Here is a 25,319-nt window from a genome sequence, read left to right as displayed (position 1 = left end):
GGAGTTGTAAGTTGAAGAGCAAGAGGGTTGCTGCGAGCGAAGAAGAAATTACCCTCTTCCTCTCGAGTCTCCGATCAGCGCTCGATTCTCTGTTTCAACGGAGCTTTTCTTACCTTTTAAGTCGACGAAAAGAGACTGATTTGTGTACAGGGCAAAGCATTGTGCGTGCGTGGCCACGAAAAACGAATGGAAAGAAATTTCTAATCCTCTTTGCGTGCTTCTCGCGAACAATTAATAAAAAGAATAAGAAACGAAATCAGAGGATACGAACGTTCTCTTCATTTTTATTTATTTTCGGAATTGTCTTTCTATTTCGTTCCAGTGGTCACGCGTTTCTAAAGACTGTGTACAATATTTTTTCGTACGCCTGCGCCGTCGTTCGCGCGAACGCGCGTTCTCCCCTTGGTTTTTTCGAACTGTTACTAAGCTTGTTTCTTAATAAACTTGTTTTTTTGTTTGTTAGAACGGCAGTGGACCTGGTGGCGAATCCGGTGGAAGAGGCAACGGGTGAGTAGCATCAAACGTTTATCGATCACGAGTCCAATTACGTCATTGTAATCGTGCTAGACTTTTATCTTCCCTGTTTTCCACGCTGCGAACGTTTTTCCTTGAACAACGAACGAGTCTTTCCGTTTCATGTCTTTGACGATTATCGTGTGAAATTTTTTTAACCCACTTGCAACTTCTGTCTATGAATATAAACGCGATTTTTTAGATATTTGAAAAACTGACGTGGTATTCAAGAGACGGAGGCAAAGAGAGAGAGAGAGTTTAAATATCAACTCTGAATTATATTCATTATAAGATCGCTCGCTTGATATTTTATGTGAAATTATTCTATAGATAAAAATATTTTCATTGCAGTTATTTTCATTAAGTCTACGTACATGTTCTTATATAAATATATTAATTATATTATATGATATAAAAATTGCGAAAAATAATATTCAGCAGCGAGATTTGTTCAACGACAAATTTACGATTAAATTTTTGAACGTGTCGCGACTGGAACCTTTTCAGAGTAAATTACATTCCATAACGTCGAGCTGTTATTCGTAACGTTTAATATGTTCCATAAAATAAAATGACAAAATACAGGAACGAACGATAGAGAAGAAATTTTTATCGTAATAGCTACGAATTCTGTAGTTCACATTCTGTGATAACAATGTCATCGGTGAACAGAATTGCGAATTCTCTTCTGTCCATCTCGCGCACGTAACAGGGAAAATTCAATGGAAGGAATTTGATTTCATAAAAATAATTCGTCGTCGAAGAATTCAAACTCTGGCAGAAATGAAACTGCAAACGTCACATTTCTCGTTGGATCAGGAAAGTTCGGTGCCATAAAAATTCTATCCGTATGTTTCTATTAAAATCTCCTTGTCCAATAGCGTCTGACAGCGGAATTGGCTACGTAAATGACAGCTCCTGGCTTATTCTTCCATTCCTTTTTCTCAGTTCACCTCTTCCTTTATATTTCTCCAATGTAAAATACATCATGTGACTTCTTTTATTACGCTTTTGTTTACAACGACTGTTCTACAAAAACAACGAAATTTATCTAATTACTTTCTTCTTCTTCGTATTTCAAATTACGCGAGCTTCGAATTGAAAGTTTAACATTATTGCTCATAAATATTTTCAACAAAGGATTTATAGAGTCATCAGGTATTCAAAAAGAATTCCAACTTTTTAACAAGGGTACGATCTATTCTAGCAACTAAGGAATAAATTTATAAAAATTCCAACTGACGAGCTCCGACTTGTGAAAATCCTAATTATGTATTCGATACAATTTAGCGACAAACTACGACTCCTAAGCTTAATGATAGTGCTTTCGTTCGAATATATCCAATAAATGAAGTTAACGAATGTATTAGTATGGAATGAACAAAGATGTTTCTAAAACGAGAGCAATAAATTCTTTACAAGGCAGTTAAATTTGTTCCTGAGGGTCGTATTGTTACATTCACGACAAAATTCATCAGGTTGAAAGCCACAGGCCATTTGTATAATTCCGTTGCCGTAAAAGTCGACCATATCTCTGTCCAGCTAACGTTTAGTCGATCGTGCATTACGAGAGCACAGAATTGCTGATTAAACGTTGTGAAACTCGTATAATAGCGATCGATTCTTCGAACCTACGTATAAAAGACATATTGGCCTGTAATTAAATTGTTGCAACGCGGTTCCCTGGCTTTAATGCGGTCTCTCGGATCTAGCGTCTGATTTTGTAGAAATTGCAAATTCAGGAAATTAATAGCGAATAAAATATTAAATGTATTACTATGAAGACTTGCAAGAGGATAATAACTGAATTATCGAGTTGATACGAAATTTTATGAAATTTGAAGAAGGATGTAATTTTTTAGTTTAGGCTGAGGACCAAACAAAAATATACAAATCTTACGATGTCGTAATTTAATTAAATAGAAAATTAAATAGAACAATCTTCCAGGTATATACTTGAAACAAAAGAAACAGATATTATTAGTAGCATGTTCGGTATTCGAGTATTAAGGAAATTAAAGTTCAGTAAAATATTTCAAACTTTGTTATTGAGATCATTAAAACGAAACTTATGACAGGTATTAAATTCAATATTCAACTTTGTACAACTTATTGCGTGAATATGCGTCTAAATTTATCAACTATTCATTTCTCAGCGAATGCTACAACTTGGTTTTTGTGAAATTTTAAGAAGCAATGAATACCTGCAATAATCAGAGTAAACTTACATTAAGCTTAAAGTTTTGACCATGGTCGTTAATACTTTACCATCCTGATAATTATCTAGGAAAGAAACTCGAGTAAACGACTTCCCTATGAAAGGCATCAACGCTAATTGCAATTCAAGTGCGAGTGATTGGTAGAAAGAAGGTTGCGTGTTGCCTGGATGAAAAAGTGAAAAAAAGAGACGATAATGGAATAAATGATTTGAAAGTGATGGATCGTATTACACAATCGCTAACAGTGCCGTCTAACGTTAATTCGTAAATTTGCAAACAAAATCAGAATAAGGGAACGCGAACTTGCGGAGAATTGGGTCATCGTTTAGATGAAACGATAAATCTCGGCTATACGTACAATCTGAAATATGTACAGGTTCTCGTGTTTATAATCAAACACGAAATCTTCTCGATCTCTGATATTCTTAATTATATTCGATTATCTTGGTCGTGTTAATTAATCCCTTGTGCGATATACGTCTAAAAATTCTCCGATAAGGAATATTCGATTAATTTCCGGCAAGTGAATTTTGAACTTCGATAAAAAGAGAAAAAGCGTCCTCTGATGATAATGAGGGAGGAAGATCGGATAAGTGGGTGAGTTAAGGTTCCTTAAAACTTTCTGATCGGTTAAGTAGCTCGGCATGATCTTCAAAGACGAAGTTGCCAATTTAATCGGAAAGTTCGATTACTTTCAATCTAATATCGATCCGACCGGCAGCCTAATTCACAAAAGATTTATTACTACGATCAGATACTTCCTTACACGCGATCCTATAGGTAATCTACGATCCAAGTACCCATAAATTCGGCCCCCGACCAATTATCAGGCATTCTAACGTTTTATAGGTTTAATTACATGATTGCTCCAGAAAAATATTCCCGAAATTCCTTGAATATTTCAAATTCGTTGAATGAAGAGTATCGATCGGGTACCGGGCCTCGTCTTCTCGACAGGATTCTCGTTCAATGATCCTCATTTTCCAAACAGTTGAGGAAAGTTTTCTAACAAAAGTTTTAGAGTAAATAACTAATTTTTAAATGTAATTTACTACGAAATAGATTCTATTTCATATTTACATAAACTTGTTTCATCTTTAATCCTCTATCTCGTTTTTCTACGAAGGAGACCACCGTTAGATTAATAGTTCCAGATCACAAAAGTCTTTAACCCCAACCCTGAGCGTACGTCCGCTGAAACGATCCTTTAATCGAACCTAACGTTTCCAATTGCTTTTCTTTCAGGCATCCAGGAGACAATCCATTCTACAGCAATATCGACAGCATGCCGGATATTCGACCGCGCCGAAAGTCGGTGCCATTGGTCTCCGAGCTGGTACGTAATCAATTGTCCATTAACGTAGCCGGAAAATGTCCTATCGTTTATGCAAATATGGATATGTACACGTATACGAGACACGGACGCGTATTCACGTTGTCCGAATCGTCTATGCCTACTCGTGAAAATAAACAATCGTACGACGACGGTATCATTTTGTTGGTTTACCGTTGTCTCGTCATCGTCCTTCTATTCGTTCTCTGTCCTCATCGACGTCGCGTCGTCGTCAATATTGTCGGTGTTCTAGATCGTGGTCGACGTAGATACTTTAAAACTTCTGCAAACCAGAAAATTATTTCAACAGCCTATGTGACTGTGCTATTAAATTTGTCTTAATGCTGTTTATTAAATTCTCTCTAATACACATTGAAATCGAAACTACCTCGAATCGACGACGTTAGACTGGTAGGGTAAAGTTTTCCTATTAAAAACTCGGTCTTTGCCGTTTTATCGCAAACGGAGCGTAAACTTTGGGAAAGTGAAATCAGAATCTATTTTCAGCCTTTGCGGTCTCCTCTGCCTATACTTTGTTCAACTTGCGTTAATAGTTCGGACGTTGGATAATCGGTTGAGATTGATTATCAAACGTTTTATCGAATATAAACGAAATTATATGACTGTTTTTGATCTTATTGTTTTCAATGTTTTCTTATATTTTATAATTTGTGGAAAAAAATTTAATTCTCGATTAAAGCATTTTTGGAGATGCTTCGAACTCGCGTATAATTTAGATACCTTATTTTAGAAATTTTATATAAACGATCGAGATAGAAGCAACTTTAACGTTCAAACGGGATTCAAGGTTCGTTTAGATAATAAAACTCAGGTAACCTATGTATTTATGAATTTTGAACGTTACTGGGAATTCTTATTCGAAAGAATATTCTCCTTCGCAATTCATTTTCCACGGTACAAATTAATTATGCTTCAATTAGCTCTGTTCGTCCTTTTCATTCCGGATCTTTGCCGTAACTTCAATTCAGAACCGTTTCTTCGATTGATATTTTCTGCCATTCAATTGAACTCTCGACCTTCGTCTCAACGAAGCTACTGATTAAAGGAATCGTAAAAAAGAAACAACAATATTATTCGCGTTCGCCAATCGTATCTTTAGAATGACTAAAATCAAATTAAGATTAATTTGTAATTGAATTCATTCATCCGTATTGTTTCGTTCTCCATTTTAAATAATTGATTTCACAGTTCCACTTGATAAACGGAGGAAAAGGTATAAAATTTTGAATATTGATCATAGAAAGTATAACATTTGTATTTTTGCACAATAAATCAGTGATTATTTATATAATAATAATACACGAATTCGTGCATGTGTGTCTGTGTGTACGTTCTTCTACGATTTCTTATTCAGAATTATTACTGTCGCGTGTTATCAACGTTAAGAACTTCTAGGAAATTATGAATTCGATATTATCAATGCCCATCCTTAAAATTCTTTTAATCGGAATCACCATCGAATGAAACTTCTTTTTTATTCTACTAACATCATTTTTAATACACACTCGTCGTTGCTATAATCACGTATAGTAATAAATAATTCACTATATTGAACAATTCGATAAATCGACGACCACGATAGACACCGACCAAAGCTTTTCGTGACCAATGCTTCTTAACCCAATCAAAATGTGCTCCTTCTAAAAATATGTCCATATTCTCGCAGAAGAAAACAGGAAAGGAGAACTTCCGTTATGCAAATTTCTTCCCGCAACCTCGACCTTGTATCCCAAATGTAAACTCAGCTCCCCCACGATCCTCCTTCTCCATTGGTAATTCCTGTTGCACCTTGCTGTTATCCATGTTGAAAACGTCGCTATCCTTTGAATTCATTTGTTTGCGTGCTTGATCCTTGCAAGACGACGACGTCGAACACGTGAGGCTACTTTGTCGCGAGATCGATATCTGTTGTGCCGTTCGTGTTGCCTTCGAGAGTCATTTGCTTTCGAGATGATACTATCGAAAAGCGTTACAATATTTTAGGATTTATATAAATTGCCAGTCATAACTATTAAAAGGACACTTGCTCGTTATATTTATAAAACTGTAAGAAATTTTAATTTATTTAGTATCAGATGATTTCATAAGCAATCGCCGTTGTCTCTTGTTTCTTAAATTTCTAAAATCTTAAATTTCTAAGATAAAATAAAACGGTGTTTACTAAGATTTACTAATCAACGATTAAAAAGAGTGCAAATAACAATAGTATAGAAATGATCGATCAGCTAATGCAATCGCAAAGGAAATTTTGTTTTATCGTGATAACGATTAGTTATATATATTGAAAGTAGTAAATAAAATGTTTATGCTTCTATTAAATATCAAAGTGTCTTAATATTTATGACTGGCAGCGTAAATGTGACTGGAAGAATGGTGGTATCTTTCTCGAGAGTGACTCGATTATCAAACGGCCCTTCTCTTCCTCGTCGTGCAACCTGATTGCGTGTACTGCGTTTCGCTGTTACGTCGTTTTTCGATAACTCAAGATTTTTCCAGAGGAGCGTTACAGACGATTTCACGATAAATTACTGACCATTCCAGCCTGAATGCTAACAGAGTGGTCGCGTTCGTCTTTTCAACAAACTTTTAAGGGTTGCAAGTTGGAACGCTTGCGAGTTTGTTGCATCTTAATAGAGAGATTCTTATAACAATTACATGGAAAAAGGATGTTAGAGCGTTCTTACGATGGAAATCTTTTAAACTTAATAGTCGACCTTTTAAGAGGGTAACTTAAGATAAAGAAGATTTCTCGAAAATCGTCTGTAAACTGTCCGCTATTTGTATACTCCGTTACTAGTGCTTTGCAGAGTATGTTCGTTCGACGTTATTAAACTTTCTACCGAAGATCCGGGCGTCGAATAGCGTTTTTGTCCGGAACATATGTTGGACGACTCGCTGTGAAGTGGTGACACAAGCGTTACATGCAGGATTCCTGTAACCTGTTGCTTGTAGAAGCTTGAAGAGTCAATAGAATCATCGTCGAATCGCATTAACGTTTGTACGGAAATTTTAAGTAGAAGTAACCGCAACGAATTTATTCGAAGAACGCCAAGAATGATTTTCTATCGAGACGACAGACTTCTATTATTTCACAGTTTGTAAACCGTTGATTTTGAAGAAACAAGATTTTGACGATGTCCGAAGTTTTTAGTCGAAAGTCATTGAATACGAACAAAATTGCTAGAAAGTATTTTCCAAACTAATTGTCCACGGCATTCTGTATCTTCTACGTAATTATTCACTGGAAGCATTTGAAATTACTCACGTCGTTCAATATCTACGCAGAGTAATAAATATCAGCGATATTCGACATTCATTTCAAGATTCTACATTCCTCGATAAATTCCTACTTTACTCTAAACTTGTACAAATTTCTCAAATCATTTTCTCCTGTACAGATATCGAGACTCGTCATCTGACGTTGTAATATTTTTCTACACGCAGGTCGAATATACTTTTATATCAAATATTTCAAGATATCAAATTTGAGCAAAAGTACGTTTCCTCAAAGTCAACGGAGAAAAAACCAGCTCGGTATGTTCGGTTAAATCGCTTCATTTGACAAATCCATACGTCCGCGCTATTTTTATCTGTGATTTAACATTTTCAAGAAGACGATGAACGACTACCATTTAGACTGACCAAGGAACTTACCTCGCGAGAAGATCTTTTGTGTCGTTCTATTCGTTTCAGCTATATTTCCGAAATGCTGCCATTATTCCAAGTCAAACGTCTACATTGGCGCCACGGTTTCCACCGATAAATCTGCGCGGTCCGGCTTTTTTTACAACGCGATAAATCCAAGATTACCATCGTCATTACGACTCGAACAACTTGTCCGTGAATCGTGTTGGTCGTTAAAAGGTACGCGTTCGTAAAACGCGCGTTTATCACGAAGACGAAGTCATCGCGTAAGCGTTTTTCGTTTTCGTTTTTCATCAACGTGTGACCTCTTTTACGATTTGCGTCGCCATTTCACGGCCGTATCGTCGCGTGGAGAGCTTCTAGCGAAACAATATGACGGCCGCAACGAAGAAGCAACAAAAACGCGGCTGCAAACACTCGCGTATCACCGGACTTGTGATTCGTTTTACAACTACCGTCCTCCTTTGACTAACCCTACGTTCTTAACGGGTCGAGCGAAAATTCCAAGGAGCGTTTAAGGAAATTGAATGGACGTCATAGACCTTTCAGGCATTGTTTCATGCTACAACATTTATATTTTGATGCTACATTCGTGGGAAAATGAACGATTTGTTCTTTTTTTAGGACGTATCGAATGAACGCGATTTTCTCTTCTTTTTTAAATAAGCAGTTTCTGAATCGAATTTTATTAGTTTGTAATTTACACGATTTCAAACAGGAATACATAAGATGGCACGTGATGTACGTATTTGTGGTGCAAATGGAAGAGTGAAACATACATACGTATATACATGTGTTAATTTAGGTATAGACTCGAAAAAAATCTTCAAAAAGGAGTATAATATAGTTCTGCTTGCAAAACATGCAATTAATAGTTCTAATTAATAAAATAATTTTCAGGGAATAAATGTATTGCGATTTATAGATGGTAGAGTATACGTTGAAGTAAAGTTGAAGGTGTAAATGTAAAGTTTTTGATACGAGATTTTATCTCTATATATGTGTGAAACTCGATAATTTATTACATATTATCTGACTTATCTTTTTATTATGTAATAAAGGAATCGTTACTTATCAATATTAACGTCGATGTGTCTAGCAAATACTGCAATACAGTTCGCTGAATAATTTGTAGCATATAGGCTTCTTTGAATATCATATAATCATGATCTGTAAACAAAATTACTAAGAAATATAATTTCCTGCAATCTTTTAATATCTTCAATCCCATTTAATCAATTTTCAGTATTGAAATCTCTCGAAAATGAAATTTCATATTCCACTCACATGTAAGAAATACTATTTTTCTTCCAATTGTACCACAAATTGTGTTTCGTCTTGTGTGCCACGTGATTCAATTCGACCGACATTGCGGAAACACAGGTAACAAATGCGGCAGAAATTAAAGTGACCGAGCAAATTACAAAGTACTCGATTTAGATGACTTTTTCCAACGAAAGGTATCGCTATCAGCGGTAAACGTTTTCGATGGTCAAGCATTTGCTCTACATATGTTTCTCGACGATAGAATTCCGTAAAAGAGTTACGGTAGTTTTTCGTTCACCGTGTTGTTCTTTTTTCTTTTCTTTCGTTTAGAATCGTTTTTAACTGTGTCGTTTAAAAACTTAACTGTTAACGTTTTCGATCAAAACGCTCGATTAAAACAATTTCCGATGCTGTGGCTATAAGAACAGTTAGAAACAAAATCCACATACCAATTTTTATCTGTTTCGCGTGAAAGAATTTCCGAACGCTGCGAACCAAAACCACGTAGATACAATTCGATAGACGTGGAAAAAGAAAAAGTTGCCAAACGATCTGGAAAAGAATTGTTCGGCAAAAAACATAAATAAACCGAAAGCTTTTAAATTAGTCTGATGAAAAGTTCTCTATGAAATCAATCTAAAACTAAAAACCACATATATAGCCGAACGTATTTCCTTTTTATTCGCCGTAAGTGAAGTGCCATTCAAATAAAGCGATAAAAGATTCTTCGTCAAGAAGCTAAATGTCGAATTGCGCACGCAAGGCTTCCTCAAACTTGTGTACATACGATAGAAATTTATTTTACGATATTCTTGACCTTGTTTTTCACGAATACAAAAATAATTGACATATAAAACGACTACAGAAAGTCTTCGCTCGTTTCTATATTGAAAAGTTTCACAGAAACTTTCCAAGCAACTCGTTCAAGAATCGCTATAACCTCGATATCGTTGCATTTTCTACTTACGTGGTTCATGTTGCATACTTAACGCAAAGAAAAGTGGAAATTTCTCAAGGGCTAGAATACCGTCGCAATGGCCTAAAAAACATGTTAATCGCAAGGAAAGCCGAGCGTGGAAAGCTCGAACGAAATTCTACGTCTGTAGTAATTATCTGCGTACTCGAAAAGACGCGTCGTGTTTCGAAAAGCTCGAAAGCTATGCTCGCTTGCGTCACGCTCGCCCTTGCGACTTCCGCAGCTCGCGTGTTCGTACGTCGACTTTAAACGGAAACTCTTAAAAGCAATGCGGTCCGATCGTGTTGAAAATTATAAACAAAATGTAAGGGGAAAAGGCTCGTTACAACGTTATTTACTTTTCTCGTATATATGGCTTTCTGAATAATCTGGCTTTTTGAATAATCACATAGGGATAAAAGGTATTCAACTCGGTGACATTTAATCCTTCGCGACTTTAGGCCAGCTTTCGATATTCCGTTGCAACGTGTTTGAGGTTATTGTTTTATTTGCTGATATTTCATATGAATTTTCGTTATTACGAATATACGTGTTTTGAAAGGATGAGAGGAGAATAAGGGGTTTAATGAAATTTGTTAATTACGATATCCAATAGAAGAATGGTAATGAGTAATGGTAAATGAAATAATGATACTTGATCTGATATTGATATTGAATCGCGCGACGAGATGTTGACAAAATAATGAGATTTAAATGTTAAATTAGAAATAATTGCGATTACGTTTCGTATTGACTTGTAATGACAACCAAATGCTTATTTATTTATGCGCAGTAATATTGGAAATATTATACAATAATAATCGTTCGAAAATAATACGGAATTCATAACATTCTAAATATGGTGTTCGTGTCAACGTGTCGTAAATAATTTTGTTTAAGAGGCAACGAAATTTTAACTCTTCGGAAAACTAGTTAAACTTATACTTTGTAATACCATATCTTTTATATTTTAATGATATGATTGATATCGTCATTCAGGCCGTTGCAATGGAATGGATGAAAGCACGAACATGCAGTTCTAAGGATAAAAGATAAGGCCGATGGAAGAACGTTGAAATTCTATCTAAGTCTGAATGTAAAATAGAAGAAATTCATTGGATAAACGATGAATGCATCGCGCGATTATCTTATTCAAAATCGAACGCTGAAAAGGGCGTGTTTAGAGTCGTCTATGTTCGTAATAGTGAAAAATTCTGATGAGAAGTAATTGCATGGTTTAAGGGTGTAAACCTTTCAAGCGAAGCATTTCTTGGCGTTATCACGAGAACCTTGAAGTGCTTGCAAAATGCCTGTTCTTGGAATTAGTAACCCATTGAGACTTTAAAATTAGAAACTTTCATACAATTTTAGCTTATACTCGTGAAACCATGTAATCAAAGCCTCTTAATCACGGACGTAGTTGGTCAAAAACATGGAAGCACTTTTAACATCATAATTTTACTGAAACATTGCTATGTTCTAAAAAATGGGAAGTTCTTATTTTTTAATTTAGAAAAGAAAAAAATGTATTCTCCGTTTAGTGGAAATTTCTTTTAAAGCGTGAAGATACGATTAAAGTAGCGAGTCTTAAAGTTTCTAAAAAAAGATGTCTTTGAGAAAAGTTATGCACCATCCATAATTGATTATGCGAACCATGCAGTTGCGTGCTCCACGTACTTATGCGTCACGGATAATATTAATATTTAACCCTTATATCTCGAGTAAAAAAAAAAAAACCGAGACAATATTTTACATTCGTGAGAAACCAGGATAATATCCATCCATTTTCTAAAAAATTTTACATTTACGCTTACAAATACGTACATATAGATGAGAACAAAAGTAAATATAACGAGTAAAGAGAAAAGCTAGTAGAGAAAAGAAAGATTACGTTAAAAGTAGCTTACTGATATTACCTAAAACCCTTGTGTCTGTTAAATGATCACATCCTGCATCTCGGTTTACTTCACTCGCCCCTTTTTACACCCTCGCTACTTCACGCGAGTGTGCAAATCGAACCTTTCAATGTAACTCGATACACATCAAGTAAAACATTAAACCAGTGCTATCCAGGATAGCTTTCGATTTTCGAAATCTCAATTATTTTATTTTCTTTACTTTAGCGCAAAAACTATATGTATCGCGTGTCAATAACGTTTTACACATTAGCAACCACAGGTAACGATCCATTCAAGGAAAAATAAAACTGCGCGGAGTATAAATTATGAACAGCGCTACTTTAACGCGTTTCATGGTATACGACGATTTAGCTTTAATAAAACTCCGGCGTCAAAGAGAAATACAATTACGTCGTACTTCGATTATACTTCAATTATATTCAAATTCAGGAAACTAACATTTATCCAACTTTTGACATTCGGCATTTTCTCTGGGTCTACTTTGCACGAATAAAGAACTTCAAGGAAAACTTCAACATTGGTATTTATCACGAAATCATCGATGAAGCACATGCAGCGTAGATCAATTTCCAACGCTTGAAAGAAAGATTCCAACAGCTCGAACCGTGACTTCTCGATATTCGATCTTCGCGTGGCCTCGAACAAAATCCCGCTAATGAAGAGCATCGATTTTCGCTCGACCCATTGCGTATGTGTTCTGTGTGAAGTCTAGTGCAATCGATACGGACAGACTTCTCTGAAATTACGTATATTGCCAGCGACGAGCGGGATTCGAGGAGCACGAAAATAATTTCCACGATGGACGTCTTTCGATGCTTTCGACGATCGTGCAGCACGGCTCCTCGAATCGCCTCGAATCTTCAAACCCCTTTAGAAATCTCGACCCGTCTGTCTGTGACCCCTATGTATGTTCGATGTCAACAATTTTTTTCTCTTGATTGTTGTGTACCGTGACCTTGCTCCTTGGAACCCCGCGTCCAAGAAGTGCATTGTCCCATCTAGTTGAACCGGAAACGAGAGCCCCAGGCGATCGATGGAGAACCTACGAAAGTTTGCGGGATCTCGAGGGCGTACAGAGGTCCTCGCTTGTTTTGGCGCAGTTTGACGTTCGCGTTGTTGTTGTTGTTTAAACGCAATTCACGGTATAATTATATTGAATACATTGAAGGGAGCATTAAGGGGTTATTGGAATGGAATATGCAACTGCGCCACTTCGATCCAGCAATTTTAGGTTCTCGCGTTCAACGAGAAGGAATAATATTCTGAAGCAAAGCAATTGAATTTGGAATTCGATTACGTTTGTAATATAATGTTCGATATTGTAGATTCTTTTATGAAAAATGAAAGTAGGCTAAAGAATAATATGAAGATTCGATTATCCATTAGGTGCTTAAGTTTGGAAGATTATTACCTGTCTTGTTGAATGATCGACGCGCCGTTTCATGCCTCCCGTGTCTCTAATCTCTAAATGTATCTGTTATCCGTAATGTATGAGACACTAGAAAGAAAAAAAAAAGAAATCAAACCAAAAAAGCTGCAACTGATAACACTTACTAACCGGCATATAATGCCATTTTTCTTTGTTTGTTCTCTGTGGCGCCCGTTGTTGTATCCACCTGAACACCTGAAAAAAACAAAACCACTCACTGAAAAAAACCTCTCAAAAAATCTCAAAAACTCTACCTCCAGGTCTTGAAGGTACTAATTAAATGCCTCCTTAACGAAGTTTAAATAAAAAGGCTTGTTTTCGCCGTATGTAGCGCATGCTTCAGCTTCTATGGATAAGTATTATTCTACTTCTTTCTTTCTTTCTTTCTTTCTTCTTTTTCTTTATTTTTCATTCTTTTCATTTTCGCAGAATTTTTCTTTTCCGCTTGCTCGCACTCGCTTCGATATGCACGCGCGCGCGTGTGCTTTCTATGTCTCACGCTTTTCGATTATCTCGCTTTGTTTACTCTTTCGGTTCCGTGATTCCACTGATTATTTCATCTTCCGTACATCGCAATCGCGCGAGCAACGTTCCCAACGCGCGATCTCCGCCCTTCTGGCGCGATAACCAGTTTAATTACTTCGTAACTCGCCACTACCCAGGGATTTTCTATATATAACCGAAGGATTTTTCTTTTTTTTTTTTTTTTTCTTTTTTAAGTAACGTTACGAGCTTGCGAGCTGGTCTCGCGTGTCACGATATAATTATCCGGGGACTGACGCGACGTTCACCCAACCATCTCGTTGCTGTACGAAAAACGAGATATGCCGGTAATTGAGGGAAGCGACCAACGTGCTTCCTGTACTTGAAAGGAAATGTTGCTCGCGACCACTTTTTGATCGTTCGCCACATTTTTGCTAATTGTCGCCTCCGTATTCCGATCTGTTCTGCTGTCGCGTTACTTGAATCGATCCCTGACTGTGATCACACTCGGAAGACTAAATTTTTCCAATTTTCGTAATGCTTCCAAGTTTTACAGCTACGATGTTTCCATGATTTCTTTTTTATTCCTTTGATTCAGTATCGTTATTGCGTCAAGAAGAAATAATGCGAAGACAAAATGGAAGGATTTAGTCATTCGAGATGTATTACAGGCATTCGATCGTGATCTTATTTGGTACTTCAATCTTCTGAGTGTACCCGCATGCGTAAGAATGTTGATCACGATGATGCGCATGAACGAGTAGACGAAATATACGATAGTTAGTAGGTACAGAATACGACACGTTTGTATAGCATAGTTAGACGAGTAACTCTAGATTTGACGTTCTGAAGGCCGTATCGCGATTACGTTAGCAGATAAACTAACCTACGTGTCATTCCTCCTGCTCTTCCTTTCTCTCTGATTTTCACTTTCTTCCAAACGATGTGTCTTTTGGTTTAAAAAGCGAGAAAGGGACAGCAAAGGACGGTTTGTCGTACATCCTGTAAAATGTAAAGAAAAAAGAAAAGAAAGGTAGGAAAAAGTAAATGGACAATTGCAAAGGATATGTCCAAATAGACAAATATGTGCAATACTACAAATATTTGGAGAAATATGCTAGTCGAAGTAAGGAGATCCTGTATACGATAAGAGGATTGTGGCGAACGCACATAATTTCCATCGAACGTGTACAATTCGTCATGTGTGTAGTACGTACACGTACGAAGAAAGGTGAAAACGTAGACGAAGCCACGGTGCACCGTGCGTGAACGCTTGTAAATATATATATATATACACACCACGAACACGCTTTTGAGAGAGTAGAAAAGCCAATAGAGTCGACAGCGAATGTAGGTGACGCGCGAAATTAGACGCTCCGTATTAGTCGTCTATCCACGGAGACAAGACAGTAGCGCATGCAATGAGCACGGGGCCCCGTGGACAATATCTTAATTGAAATCTAGCCAACCGCAAATCCTACCACGCGCCACACCAACCAGACGTCATAAACTAATTGGATTAGATTCTCTCCGTAGAGATTCACCAGCTCTATCTCGCTCTGCCTCTCACTATCACCCCTACACTCATTTATATCTCTTTTCATTGCTCTATTTTATTCACTTTTGTTTTATTATCTTCTTACATATTATATTCGTCTTTTCATTCGTCGTTTATTTTATTGCATTACATCTCATTGTTTTTTTTTTTTTTTTTACTTTTTTTCTTTTCTCTGCATTGTTTGATCTTGCCCTTTCTTACTTCCTTTCACTTCCTCCATCTTTGTTTCGTTAATTTTAGATACTTTTCTTTATCTCGGTTTTGGTATTTCATTTCTAGCGCCGATTTCATTCAGCTACTTTTTCTCTGTGTCTTTTACGAACGATAATACGTGTCTCTTTTTTCTCTTTTCATATTTCTTTCTTTTTTTTTTTTTTTTTTTAATAACGATTACAAATTCGTTTTCAAACAGAGAGCTTCTCGATCCTGTTACAAATATTTGTGCCGATGTATCAAGTTTGTTTTGCAAATATAGCGAACGTTAAATATTAGCTCTTTCAATTGCATAAATATTTATTATTTTTAATTAGAGCGTATCGAACGTTTTTATGAATCAATTTTAGAATCAGCTGGTTTGTTCCGATATAGCGAATCTTTTCATATCGTTCTTCTTTATATTTGATTTTGTTATACTTGAAATGTCTTTGTCTTGCTTTATTAATTTTCCAAACGGACCATACCTTTGAGCAATAATGTTTATTCTTAATGTAATGTAATATTGTTAGATAAAGGATCAAGAAGTTTGTTCTCTGGCCACGATAAAATGCTCGGAGCACGGCTTCGAAATAAGCCAATGTAAATAAAACACATCTTATCGTGACTGTAAATAACATTTGTAAATAACAACGCAAATGTCACAAATATATTTGGCATGATACATCCTTCATAAATCTTTTTCTTTACTCGAAATCACAGTTTCTTATACGCGACATTTCTCAACGCGTGAAATTTATGTTCTACGTTTTTGAATATCAACCGAATGATCTATGTTAAAATGTAATTTTCAGCGTCACGTTTCCATCATTTATTTCGTCAATTTGTCGTTACCTTCTCTTTTTTCAATAACTTCGCAATTGTTTCCGAATAAAATCCATTCGTAATAAAACTGATATATATATATATATATATATTTTTGTAATACTATCGTTGTAAAATTTTTCTGTCTTTCCGATGATTCGTACATTTTGCGAGTCTTCGATTTATTCAGTTTTTCACCGATTTCTCTTCTCGTTCGTTCTCATAGTTCTTTTCGTTATCTTCTTTCCACTTCGTCATATTTCACCATTCAATTACCCTCTTCCTGTTCTTTATCTCTGTCTACACAATAGAAAAGAAAAAAACCGGAAGATATTGTTCTCAAATCAGATGAACATTAATTTCTATCTTTTCTCAGACAATGGCGGCGACCAAGAGGAACGCGGCGGGTCTGACGTCGGCGGTGCCCAGAGCCACGTTAAACGACGAGGAGCTGGTAAGAATTCGTCCTTTAACCACTCTCCTTTCAGGCATCATCGTCATCTTTCGCGTTGCCTATTTAACGATTCGTCAACAATCTGCAATCGCTGTACAGCGACGGATAATTTCTCATTGCTCGCGTGAAAAACGATCGCGCGCCCTCTTCAACCAATTTACCGGCAAAATTAAAGACAACGAGAACCTTATTTGATATTTAAATCGAACGTTTAAAATGAAACGTCAAATTTTTCAATGAATTTAATGTTCAAAATTTTAAGATCGAATGTAGGAATATTAATATGACAACACCATAATCGAACGTTTTTCACCGCGGTACACGTAAAGGAAAGCTATTATCGGGATGAAACATCGATTAGTATCGCGATCGAGATAGAAAATCCAAAGAATCGACGTTTCGCGTTCCTGGGATGTTTAGATCTGTGTTAGAACGAGGGTGAAGAGCGTTTTCCGCGCGAAAACGTCAAGAGATGAGGAAGTGAATTGAAATTAAAGAGACGTTTCCTCCGGTCGAGAATTTTAATATCCGCGAACGAAGCTCGTTAGAGGAATCTTGATAGTCAATTTTCGCATGGATGTTCGTGAGATAGCTGTGCGGAACGCGATGAAACACGACCGTCTCGATTTCACCAAGTGTCGTAAAACATCGAGGTTCCATCAGCATTGATTGGAAGATCGCGTGAGAAAGATAGACAACCGCGATGTTTTATCGAAGGTCGTGACGACCAGATACCGCGAAGATACCGAATAAGTGCAGAGTACGGTCTGTTTAAACGTGCAGATTGTTTCTTAAAGTCTGAGGAGATTGTAGAGGTTGTTGGAAATGTTTGCGATGGTGGCAGAGTATATTTTCTTGCAGATAAATAAATTAATGAATAATGGGTTCTCAGGTAAAGTGAAATTGAGCTTACGTTAGAATTAAAAAGCTTCGAGGAAAATTACATATCTCGAAAGATTAGGAAGAGATAGTTAATGATATCGAGGACAAGGACGAATTAAAAAGTAAAATTATCGATGAAATTTTGTTTGCATTTCTCTTTATTTAGTTCGATATTGGAAATTGAGAAATTCCAAAATTCTCAAGATCTATATGTCAGATCAAATATTTTATGAAATTTGCAACGAAGTACGAAATTTCCGAAACACGCGAATCTTGCAAGTTATTTTGAAATTCCTATCGCTAACAGGCAAGTTTCTTCATTTCGAAAGGAAATTTTCAAAGTGATCGTAATTCGTACGCCTTGAAAGCAAACTATATTTACCGTACACGTATACGAGATTCGTGTCCGCCATCTCAAACTTGGCTAATATTGGATTTAAGTTCACCAGAAGACAAGTATTTTTTCTGCAACCTCAACTAAACAACAGTGATATTTTCCACGCATTAAGAATCAATCTGTCCAAATTTTGCTATTTTTCAGGCTACTGAAGATACGAAAAATTGATTACTTAAGACAATGAAACTTTCAAGAGGCATTTCTTGTCGTCGCCGCGTTGTTTTATCGATCATTTTAATACAGATAACGAGTAAAGTTAACATAGTAATAGAGACAAAATTTTTACAGAGGATTCATTAGAGACACGTGTTATTCGGTTGATTAAATTTATCGATACAAGTATCAAAGTCCTTGGAAGCGATGACTTGAGCAAAAATTCACTTTTACTGTTGGTTTTACAATCTACTGTAAAAAAAAGGAACACCTTCGTATTTTCATCAGCCTAAAAAATAATCAAACGTCCGATCGTTTAAACGAGCTACGTCACAGCAAGAAACTAATTTCAAGCAGAATGACATTTCAATCTCGACGAACGATTGTAGGAAGAAAAAAAGTAGGAAAAAGATAAAGGAAAAAAAAGTAGCAGATCGCGAGACGTTTTATCGGGCGACGATATTTTAAAAGAAAGGTTCGCGTTGAGGGAAGCGCCGACGTCGACGCGATCAAGTTGGCATTAACCAAGGATCCAGCTCGCTCAAAGTCGTGCCATATTGACGTGGCGTCAAGGCGCGGCAATTTCATTCTGCGCGACGATTGGAAACATCCAGCGTTTCCACAGGGATGATAAAACGCGAAAATTTCACTATTACGTTTAGTTAGAATGATATATTAGATAGTAAGATACGCGTCATTGTAAAATTTAAGATAATCAAGATAAATACATACATCCACGAGCGTTATCCAGCGATGGCTCGCCCGTGCAGCTGAACTATAACCTCTGATAATTTGTTTTCTTTTCACATGAACTGTGCTGCATTTTATCCTCATTTCCGCGCTATTTTCTTTCACGTAAGTGTGACCCAACCTGTCTGTCTCTTTTTCTTTCATTCTTTCTCTTTCTTCTATCACTGTCTCTTTCTTTGCCTTGCTTCTTTTTCTTCTTCTTCATCTTCTCTATTTCTATCTCTCTGTTCTGTCTCTTTCTATTTCTTTGGAAAAACATGTTCTGTGATACTGAGGAAAGCAACGTTCGTAGCAAACCTAGACGAGTCGTGCTCTCTCTCTCTCTCTCTCTCTCTCTCTCTCACTCACTTTCTTTCTTTCTTTCTTTCTTTCTTTCTTCTTTTCTTTCTTTCTTCCTTTCTTTCTCTTTCTCTCTTTAGCGGCTAGGGTGAACGTTTCAAATACGCATATCTGCATAATAATTTGTATTTGTACACACTCGTCGCGAGCATTGCCAAACGTGAGCGCCAGTAGCGATCGAAACGTGCGGTACAATCGCGATGTATGTATGTAAATGGGTCACGTGTAGGTTACTCGCGGATATGAGATGCTACAATGGTCATGTAAACCGAGTATAATTAGGATAGAGCTAGGATACTCTGATCCCTGTTCATGGGTGTCGGATGTTCCCCGTGTTCGTCACATTGCCAAACAGAATCGACTAGTCTACGTTTAGTGGGAAAACGTAAGACATAACGGCGTGGAAATCTCACGGCTGTCAATTTCTCAACAATGTCCTACTGTTAACGAATCTTGGCCAGAGAAACGGCCTGAAATTTCTCTGCGAATTTATACAGCTCTTTATGTGCTATTTATATAAGCTTCATTAAATATACAAAAGCTCAAGATATTTCCTAAAGGCAGATTTTACATTAGAAATAATCGCAATGGCAAATTGCGAGACTCTATGTTTCCGTAATGAAAATTTTAAATAATTCGTAAGATCAAAGCTTGCCATTTTTATGGGATTTCGTTCTAAAAAACGGGACATTTATATTTAGAGTATGCGATATAATATGTCGATCATAATTCCAACTTCAAGCTTTTATGAAAGCATTCGCTCGACATAGAAGCATTGCATATTACAATTATCAACGTGCGCTGCTATAAATTCAACATTAAAATTCAAGCGACGTAAGTCTTTACGTGAAAATTCCGCAGGTGTCTTATCGTGTTTTGACACGAGATTTTACACGAGCGTGGAAAGCTCAAAACTGTTCGACATTGTCTGCCATCCGAGGCAAAAATTGAACATAGAAAAGTGGGGAACATCCTGAACTCACGACGTTACCCTTATAGTGCTTTTTAGCGGATCGATGCTTTTACATCCCTTGCAGAGCGTTCCAATAGTACAACATCTAGAAAACGTGCTCACCCTCTCTTTCTCTTTTTCAATCTGTCGCTCTTTCTCTCGAAGTCTTCGAGGCTGTTGAAAAAAGCCGAGCAAATCGGTGCAAGGAATACTTCATCGAATCGATAGGAAAAGTATTGTTTTTCTCTGAAGGAAAATGTCCCAATAATGTTCCATTCGTCGATCATCCGACAGGAGGTCCTCTCCAAGTGTCGATACGAGAGAAAGATAAAAATCGAAGAAGAGGAGAACGGGGACGAAGGGGTCTCGCAAATCGACGACACCTCGCGCCTGTTTACTTCCGGAGACACGAAAGAAATAGATACAGTAACCCGAGATTCCTTGTAGCGTCCACTTATAAACTCGACTGCGCCGATTTCACCAACCAATGCGCTACCTGTGTACGTCAAATATGAAAATAGATTGAAAAGTACAAAATCTAGACTCAGTTTTTTTTTTGCTCTTTGATGATGTAGCACACGTTCTTTGTAACACGATGTTTTACCAGTGTCAGAGCTTCCATCCTTCATTCGATGACTCGTCTTGATTTGAAATTGAAAATGGCACGAACGAAGGAAAAGATCTTTGAGGAGAAGAGAATTACGCGAGTCTCGAGTGTTAAGTATGGTAGCTGTTGATGATGTTTGTATTGGTAAAAGTTTGTTGGAAACAAGAGCAGAATCGGGAGATATTTAATTTTTTCAGACAATTTTCTATGTACTTTTCAAGTGGAGGTGCTTCGTCTTTGTTCGTCTTGTAAATACCATATGCTGTTAATATTACTATTGATAAAATAATATATAGGAGAAACTGCACGAAGACTTTAAAAACAGTGTACATAAATTTCATAACTTTAAAACCAATAGAATTTACCAATGTAAATGCACTATGCCATATCAACTTTCGTAAGCGAATGTACATACGTGTTTTGCATATTCTCGCTCCTCGGATCAAGCAACCTTCGCAGTAGGATCGGTTAGATTTTTAATTTTAACGCGTAAAAAATATTCGATTCTAAAAATCTCAATGAACGAGCAAACAACCTTACAAATTTCGAAAAAGTAAATCAAACTTATTTCTCTTCTCTTCGTATTCCTACCGTGTATGTGTGTACGGTATACGTACATACGTACACGTATAAATACAGATACGTGATCTGCACAGGCAGCGTAAGCGGTTGGCAAGCGCAGACACACGCGTGCAACAGTTTAAAGAGTAACCAACCCAATCAATGGCTTGCGCCACGCAACGTTAGCCCCCTGGTTAGAGAGGAGATTCGGAAGGACTATACCGGCGATAGCGTGCATAAGCAGGCATTGTATATTGAATGGAAATCCTTGCGAATCTCGTATACCTGATTAAACAGCCCAACCACCGCAACCTTCAGGGATTCCAGCCTCTGTCCTTTGTTTAATCTGTGTACACAGGATTGCGTATGTAATTAGGTCTCGCCAGGCACCAACTCCCTCTGGCACGTTATGATTGTGCGCGTAATTATGTACGAGCGCTAGCGTGTCGTTTGTATGAATGACAGCGTGACATGTACACATATAGAAAGTGAGTACCTTTGATCTTGCATGAGACTAAAGCAAGAGTTTCATGAGGTGAGTTGACGATAGGAACGATAGGAACAATAGGATGATTGAGGTAGTAGAGGAAGACAAACACGGTTTCAAATGGTTGCAGAAAGGTTCGAAGTTTGTAGAGATCGTTGGAGACTCTTCTTCAGTTTCGTGATTTCCAGAACGAAGAAGCAAGAAAGATTGGATTCTTCGATCGTTTTGTAACCGTGTCTGCGCTCTTCGTTGATTGGTCACACGCGAATGCTAACACTTTGACTCTCTGCTCGAACGAATAGAATAGTTACGAATTCCTCAAGCTTCTCCAGAATTTGAACTGCAAACGAGCGGAACAATCGGTTGGTTTGGCTTTCACGAAGGAACGAGGAACGATTAGATGAATAGCTATTAGATGAACAAATAGATGAGAATAACCTCGGTTTGCAATCTGCGAAAAGTATACTTTTTTCTGTGCGTTTGATTGGTTTGGTGTAGTGTTTCGTAAATAGTCCTGTATATTTACAAATTACATAGTGTTTTCAGAGGGATAGAGAATATTAGCATATTAGAATATTAGAACTTTTATGGCAGTAAATATATGTTTATGAAACCAATAGAACTTTTCGGAAAAAGACTTATATTTGCTACCATTTTTTTGAGAAAGAAAATTTCCAAGAAAGATAATTCCAACAAAAAAGTAATCGTAACGTCCATATAAATCTTCCATATTAAACTTCTATAACTTTTACAAAAATGATTAAAATTCTACAAACATCTTTTTCCAAGTAGGAGCTAACTGTGTTTGATTCGATACCAATGTTGAAAGAAAAGAATAATAAAAGCTTGTTCGTATCTGGTAAAAATGTTCGCCCAAACAGTTTAATAAACGTTAAACGTTCCTCGTTACCTCAGAAGGAACTATCGATTCGGTTAACGAGTAGCAGAGTCGGAGTCGTTGGAATGATCCCTGCAAATACAGACTGTCCAATACACCCCTTGCCACGAACCTTCGATACGCTGATTTCTAACTTGATTGTGCAACACTGCTGCATCCGCAGAAGATGCACGTGTACAAGAAAACGCTGCAAGCGATGATCTACCCGATCTCTTCGACGACGCCGCACAAATTCGTCACCTGGACGGCCACATCGCCGACCTATTGCTACGAGTGCGAGGGTCTCCTCTGGGGTATCGCACGACAGGGGGTGCGGTGTACCGAATGCGGTGTCAAGTGCCACGAAAAGTGCAAGGACCTGCTAAACGCCGACTGCTTGCAAAGTAAGTAAACATTGTCAATTTTGCCTTTAAAATCAACCTGTGATTTGATATGTAACATATGCTGGTCGTTTTACTATATAGACAGAAGAATATAAAAATTTACAAAAGATAATATTGTGAGTTATACACATTGCTGTATAGTCGTTAGGTTATACAGTTAATCGAACTGCGTTTCACAACGGTAATCTCACAAATTGTTTGGGATTAAAATAGCAGTTGCTAGGATTTCATACACCCCATTTTGGGTCCATCGCTTATGGGCTAATTAGAAATTTGAAATTATTATAACTTGGTAACAGGCAATTATCAAAATTATCTCTATTTCTGCATTGCTGAATTTTGCCGGCAATTTGATATCGCTATCTTCGTAGAGCATTATCGACGTTTTTGATACCTGCGTGTTTGGTGTTATTCGCTATTAAATCGAAGTTCGTAAACTGTGTTATGATTCCGTTATTAATTGCTAGCTAATTAGTCACGACATAACTAACTTCATCGGGAATTGAGTGACGAAGTTGAGCAATTTCAGCGGAATCGTTAGTTTTGATAATTAGTTAAAATTAATTGTTTCCAATTTGTTTAATGATAATTTTGAGGGGAATTATGGACATCTAGGTCGTATATATTTTCATTTTCCAATTATAATATCAAATTATTAATATACAAATAGTAAATGTAAAATATATGATAAAATGTAAATAACCGATATTATAATATGAAGAATTTTAGAAGGCATGCTTCGGTCTGCACAGATTATTCAATGATTCGTATGATTAAGATTTAACAAATTAATCGCTAATTCGAGGAAACGGAATTACTTTGCGGTCTTTACGATATAAACTGTATTCAGGAACAAAGTTAAGAAGGTATTTTATTTACATAATAATTTCCCCAATAGAAAACACCAAATAAACGTCTATGAAGAAATCATGAAATTTTACGTAATAAATTTTGATATTAACTCGATATATTTATCTGATATGAATAAAGATATAGACTAGAATTATGTGAATCGGTAGTTTGACAAATTGTAATTAAATTAGGCTGCATTCTATTGGTCAGAATAATTAGAATAGTTGGCACTTCGCGAATCGCATTTGTAAGATGCTGAAGTAAATTGAGCTGGAATACCTCTGATCTTCTGCTGAGCTTCAAACGAAACGCAGTCAAATTCAATTATCGAAAACGGGTAAGTTAGGTAGGACGTTTATTCATAACATCGAATACCAATCCTTACGGATTAGCAGAACAATTTTTACAATAGAAAATACTCAAGTATTTTTATTAAAACTAACTAAAAATTGAAGAATAAAATTAGGGTAACAACGAAAGGAATAGATATAACGACAACGACTTATCGTAGAACATTTTCGGAAATATTAGGTTGTCCGAAATGTTTCTTTCGTTTCATAAGGTGATGATAGATGAACAACAATTTCTGTTTTATATTATTTTATTGAATTAGGTATGATCCATTTCGTTCTATTCCTATTATTATGTTCGTGCACAATTCAATAAACTAATATGAAAGAGAAAACATTGCGCGTGTATTATTTCCTTATAAAACGAAAGAAACTTTTCGAACGACCTATTAATTCATATTTCATTGAGTTTTTGATTTTCAAACGTATCTAAAGTCACAGGTTTATCAATACGCAAGCCAACGTTTCGTTAGCGAGGAGACTATAATAGGATTTATTTTTGATATTTAAATGTACGAAATCAAGATTTAGACGCCTTTAAAATCTACTTCTTGACACAAGTAACTTTTCAAACCGGGTACCCTTTTCTTGTAAAATCTTGTATCGCGTATTTTAATGTCTATCTTGTGTGTAATGTTAATAACATTAATTATAGATTTATCACCTACCTACAAAGCCTTATATCTTCGTATCTATCAAGCCTTTGACGATAAACTACTTGTTTTCAGGCATCGAGTGTTATAAAAGTTGGAAAATCAACAAAACTGTATTTACATTTTTCTCATCTTCAAACATGAAAAACACGTGATATAATAATACATATATTCAAATATTCGTAGATCTACTAATTCTGGACTATAATTGAGTTACGATAGGTCCAAAAATTTCATTAAAAG

The 25,319-nt window shown here is 36.5% G+C and overlaps 1 protein-coding gene across 13 annotated transcripts in view; it reads left to right on the top strand.

Annotated features, from left to right (window-relative positions):
- Window positions 1-25,319, top strand: part of LOC126874335 (protein unc-13 homolog B-like) — a 379,726-nt gene that overhangs the window by 283,717 nt on the left and 70,690 nt on the right. For 12 of the 13 annotated variants that reach the window (XM_050636351.1, XM_050636341.1, XM_050636331.1 and 9 more), the window contains 4 exons: window positions 464-507; window positions 3,978-4,068; window positions 16,735-16,812; window positions 23,002-23,221. In XM_050636351.1, the coding sequence (XP_050492308.1) occupies window positions 464-507; window positions 3,978-4,068; window positions 16,735-16,812; window positions 23,002-23,221 (433 nt within the window). The remainder of the gene's footprint in view (window positions 1-463; window positions 508-3,977; window positions 4,069-16,734; window positions 16,813-23,001; window positions 23,222-25,319) is intronic. The other variant, XM_050636279.1, reaches the window with a different exon arrangement.

The sequence above is a fragment of the Bombus huntii genome, chromosome 2 (genome assembly GCF_024542735.1).
Source record: "Bombus huntii isolate Logan2020A chromosome 2, iyBomHunt1.1, whole genome shotgun sequence".
NCBI classification, from domain to species: Eukaryota; Metazoa; Arthropoda; class Insecta; order Hymenoptera; family Apidae; genus Bombus; species Bombus huntii.
This window is presented reverse-complemented; position numbering and strand designations above follow the sequence as displayed.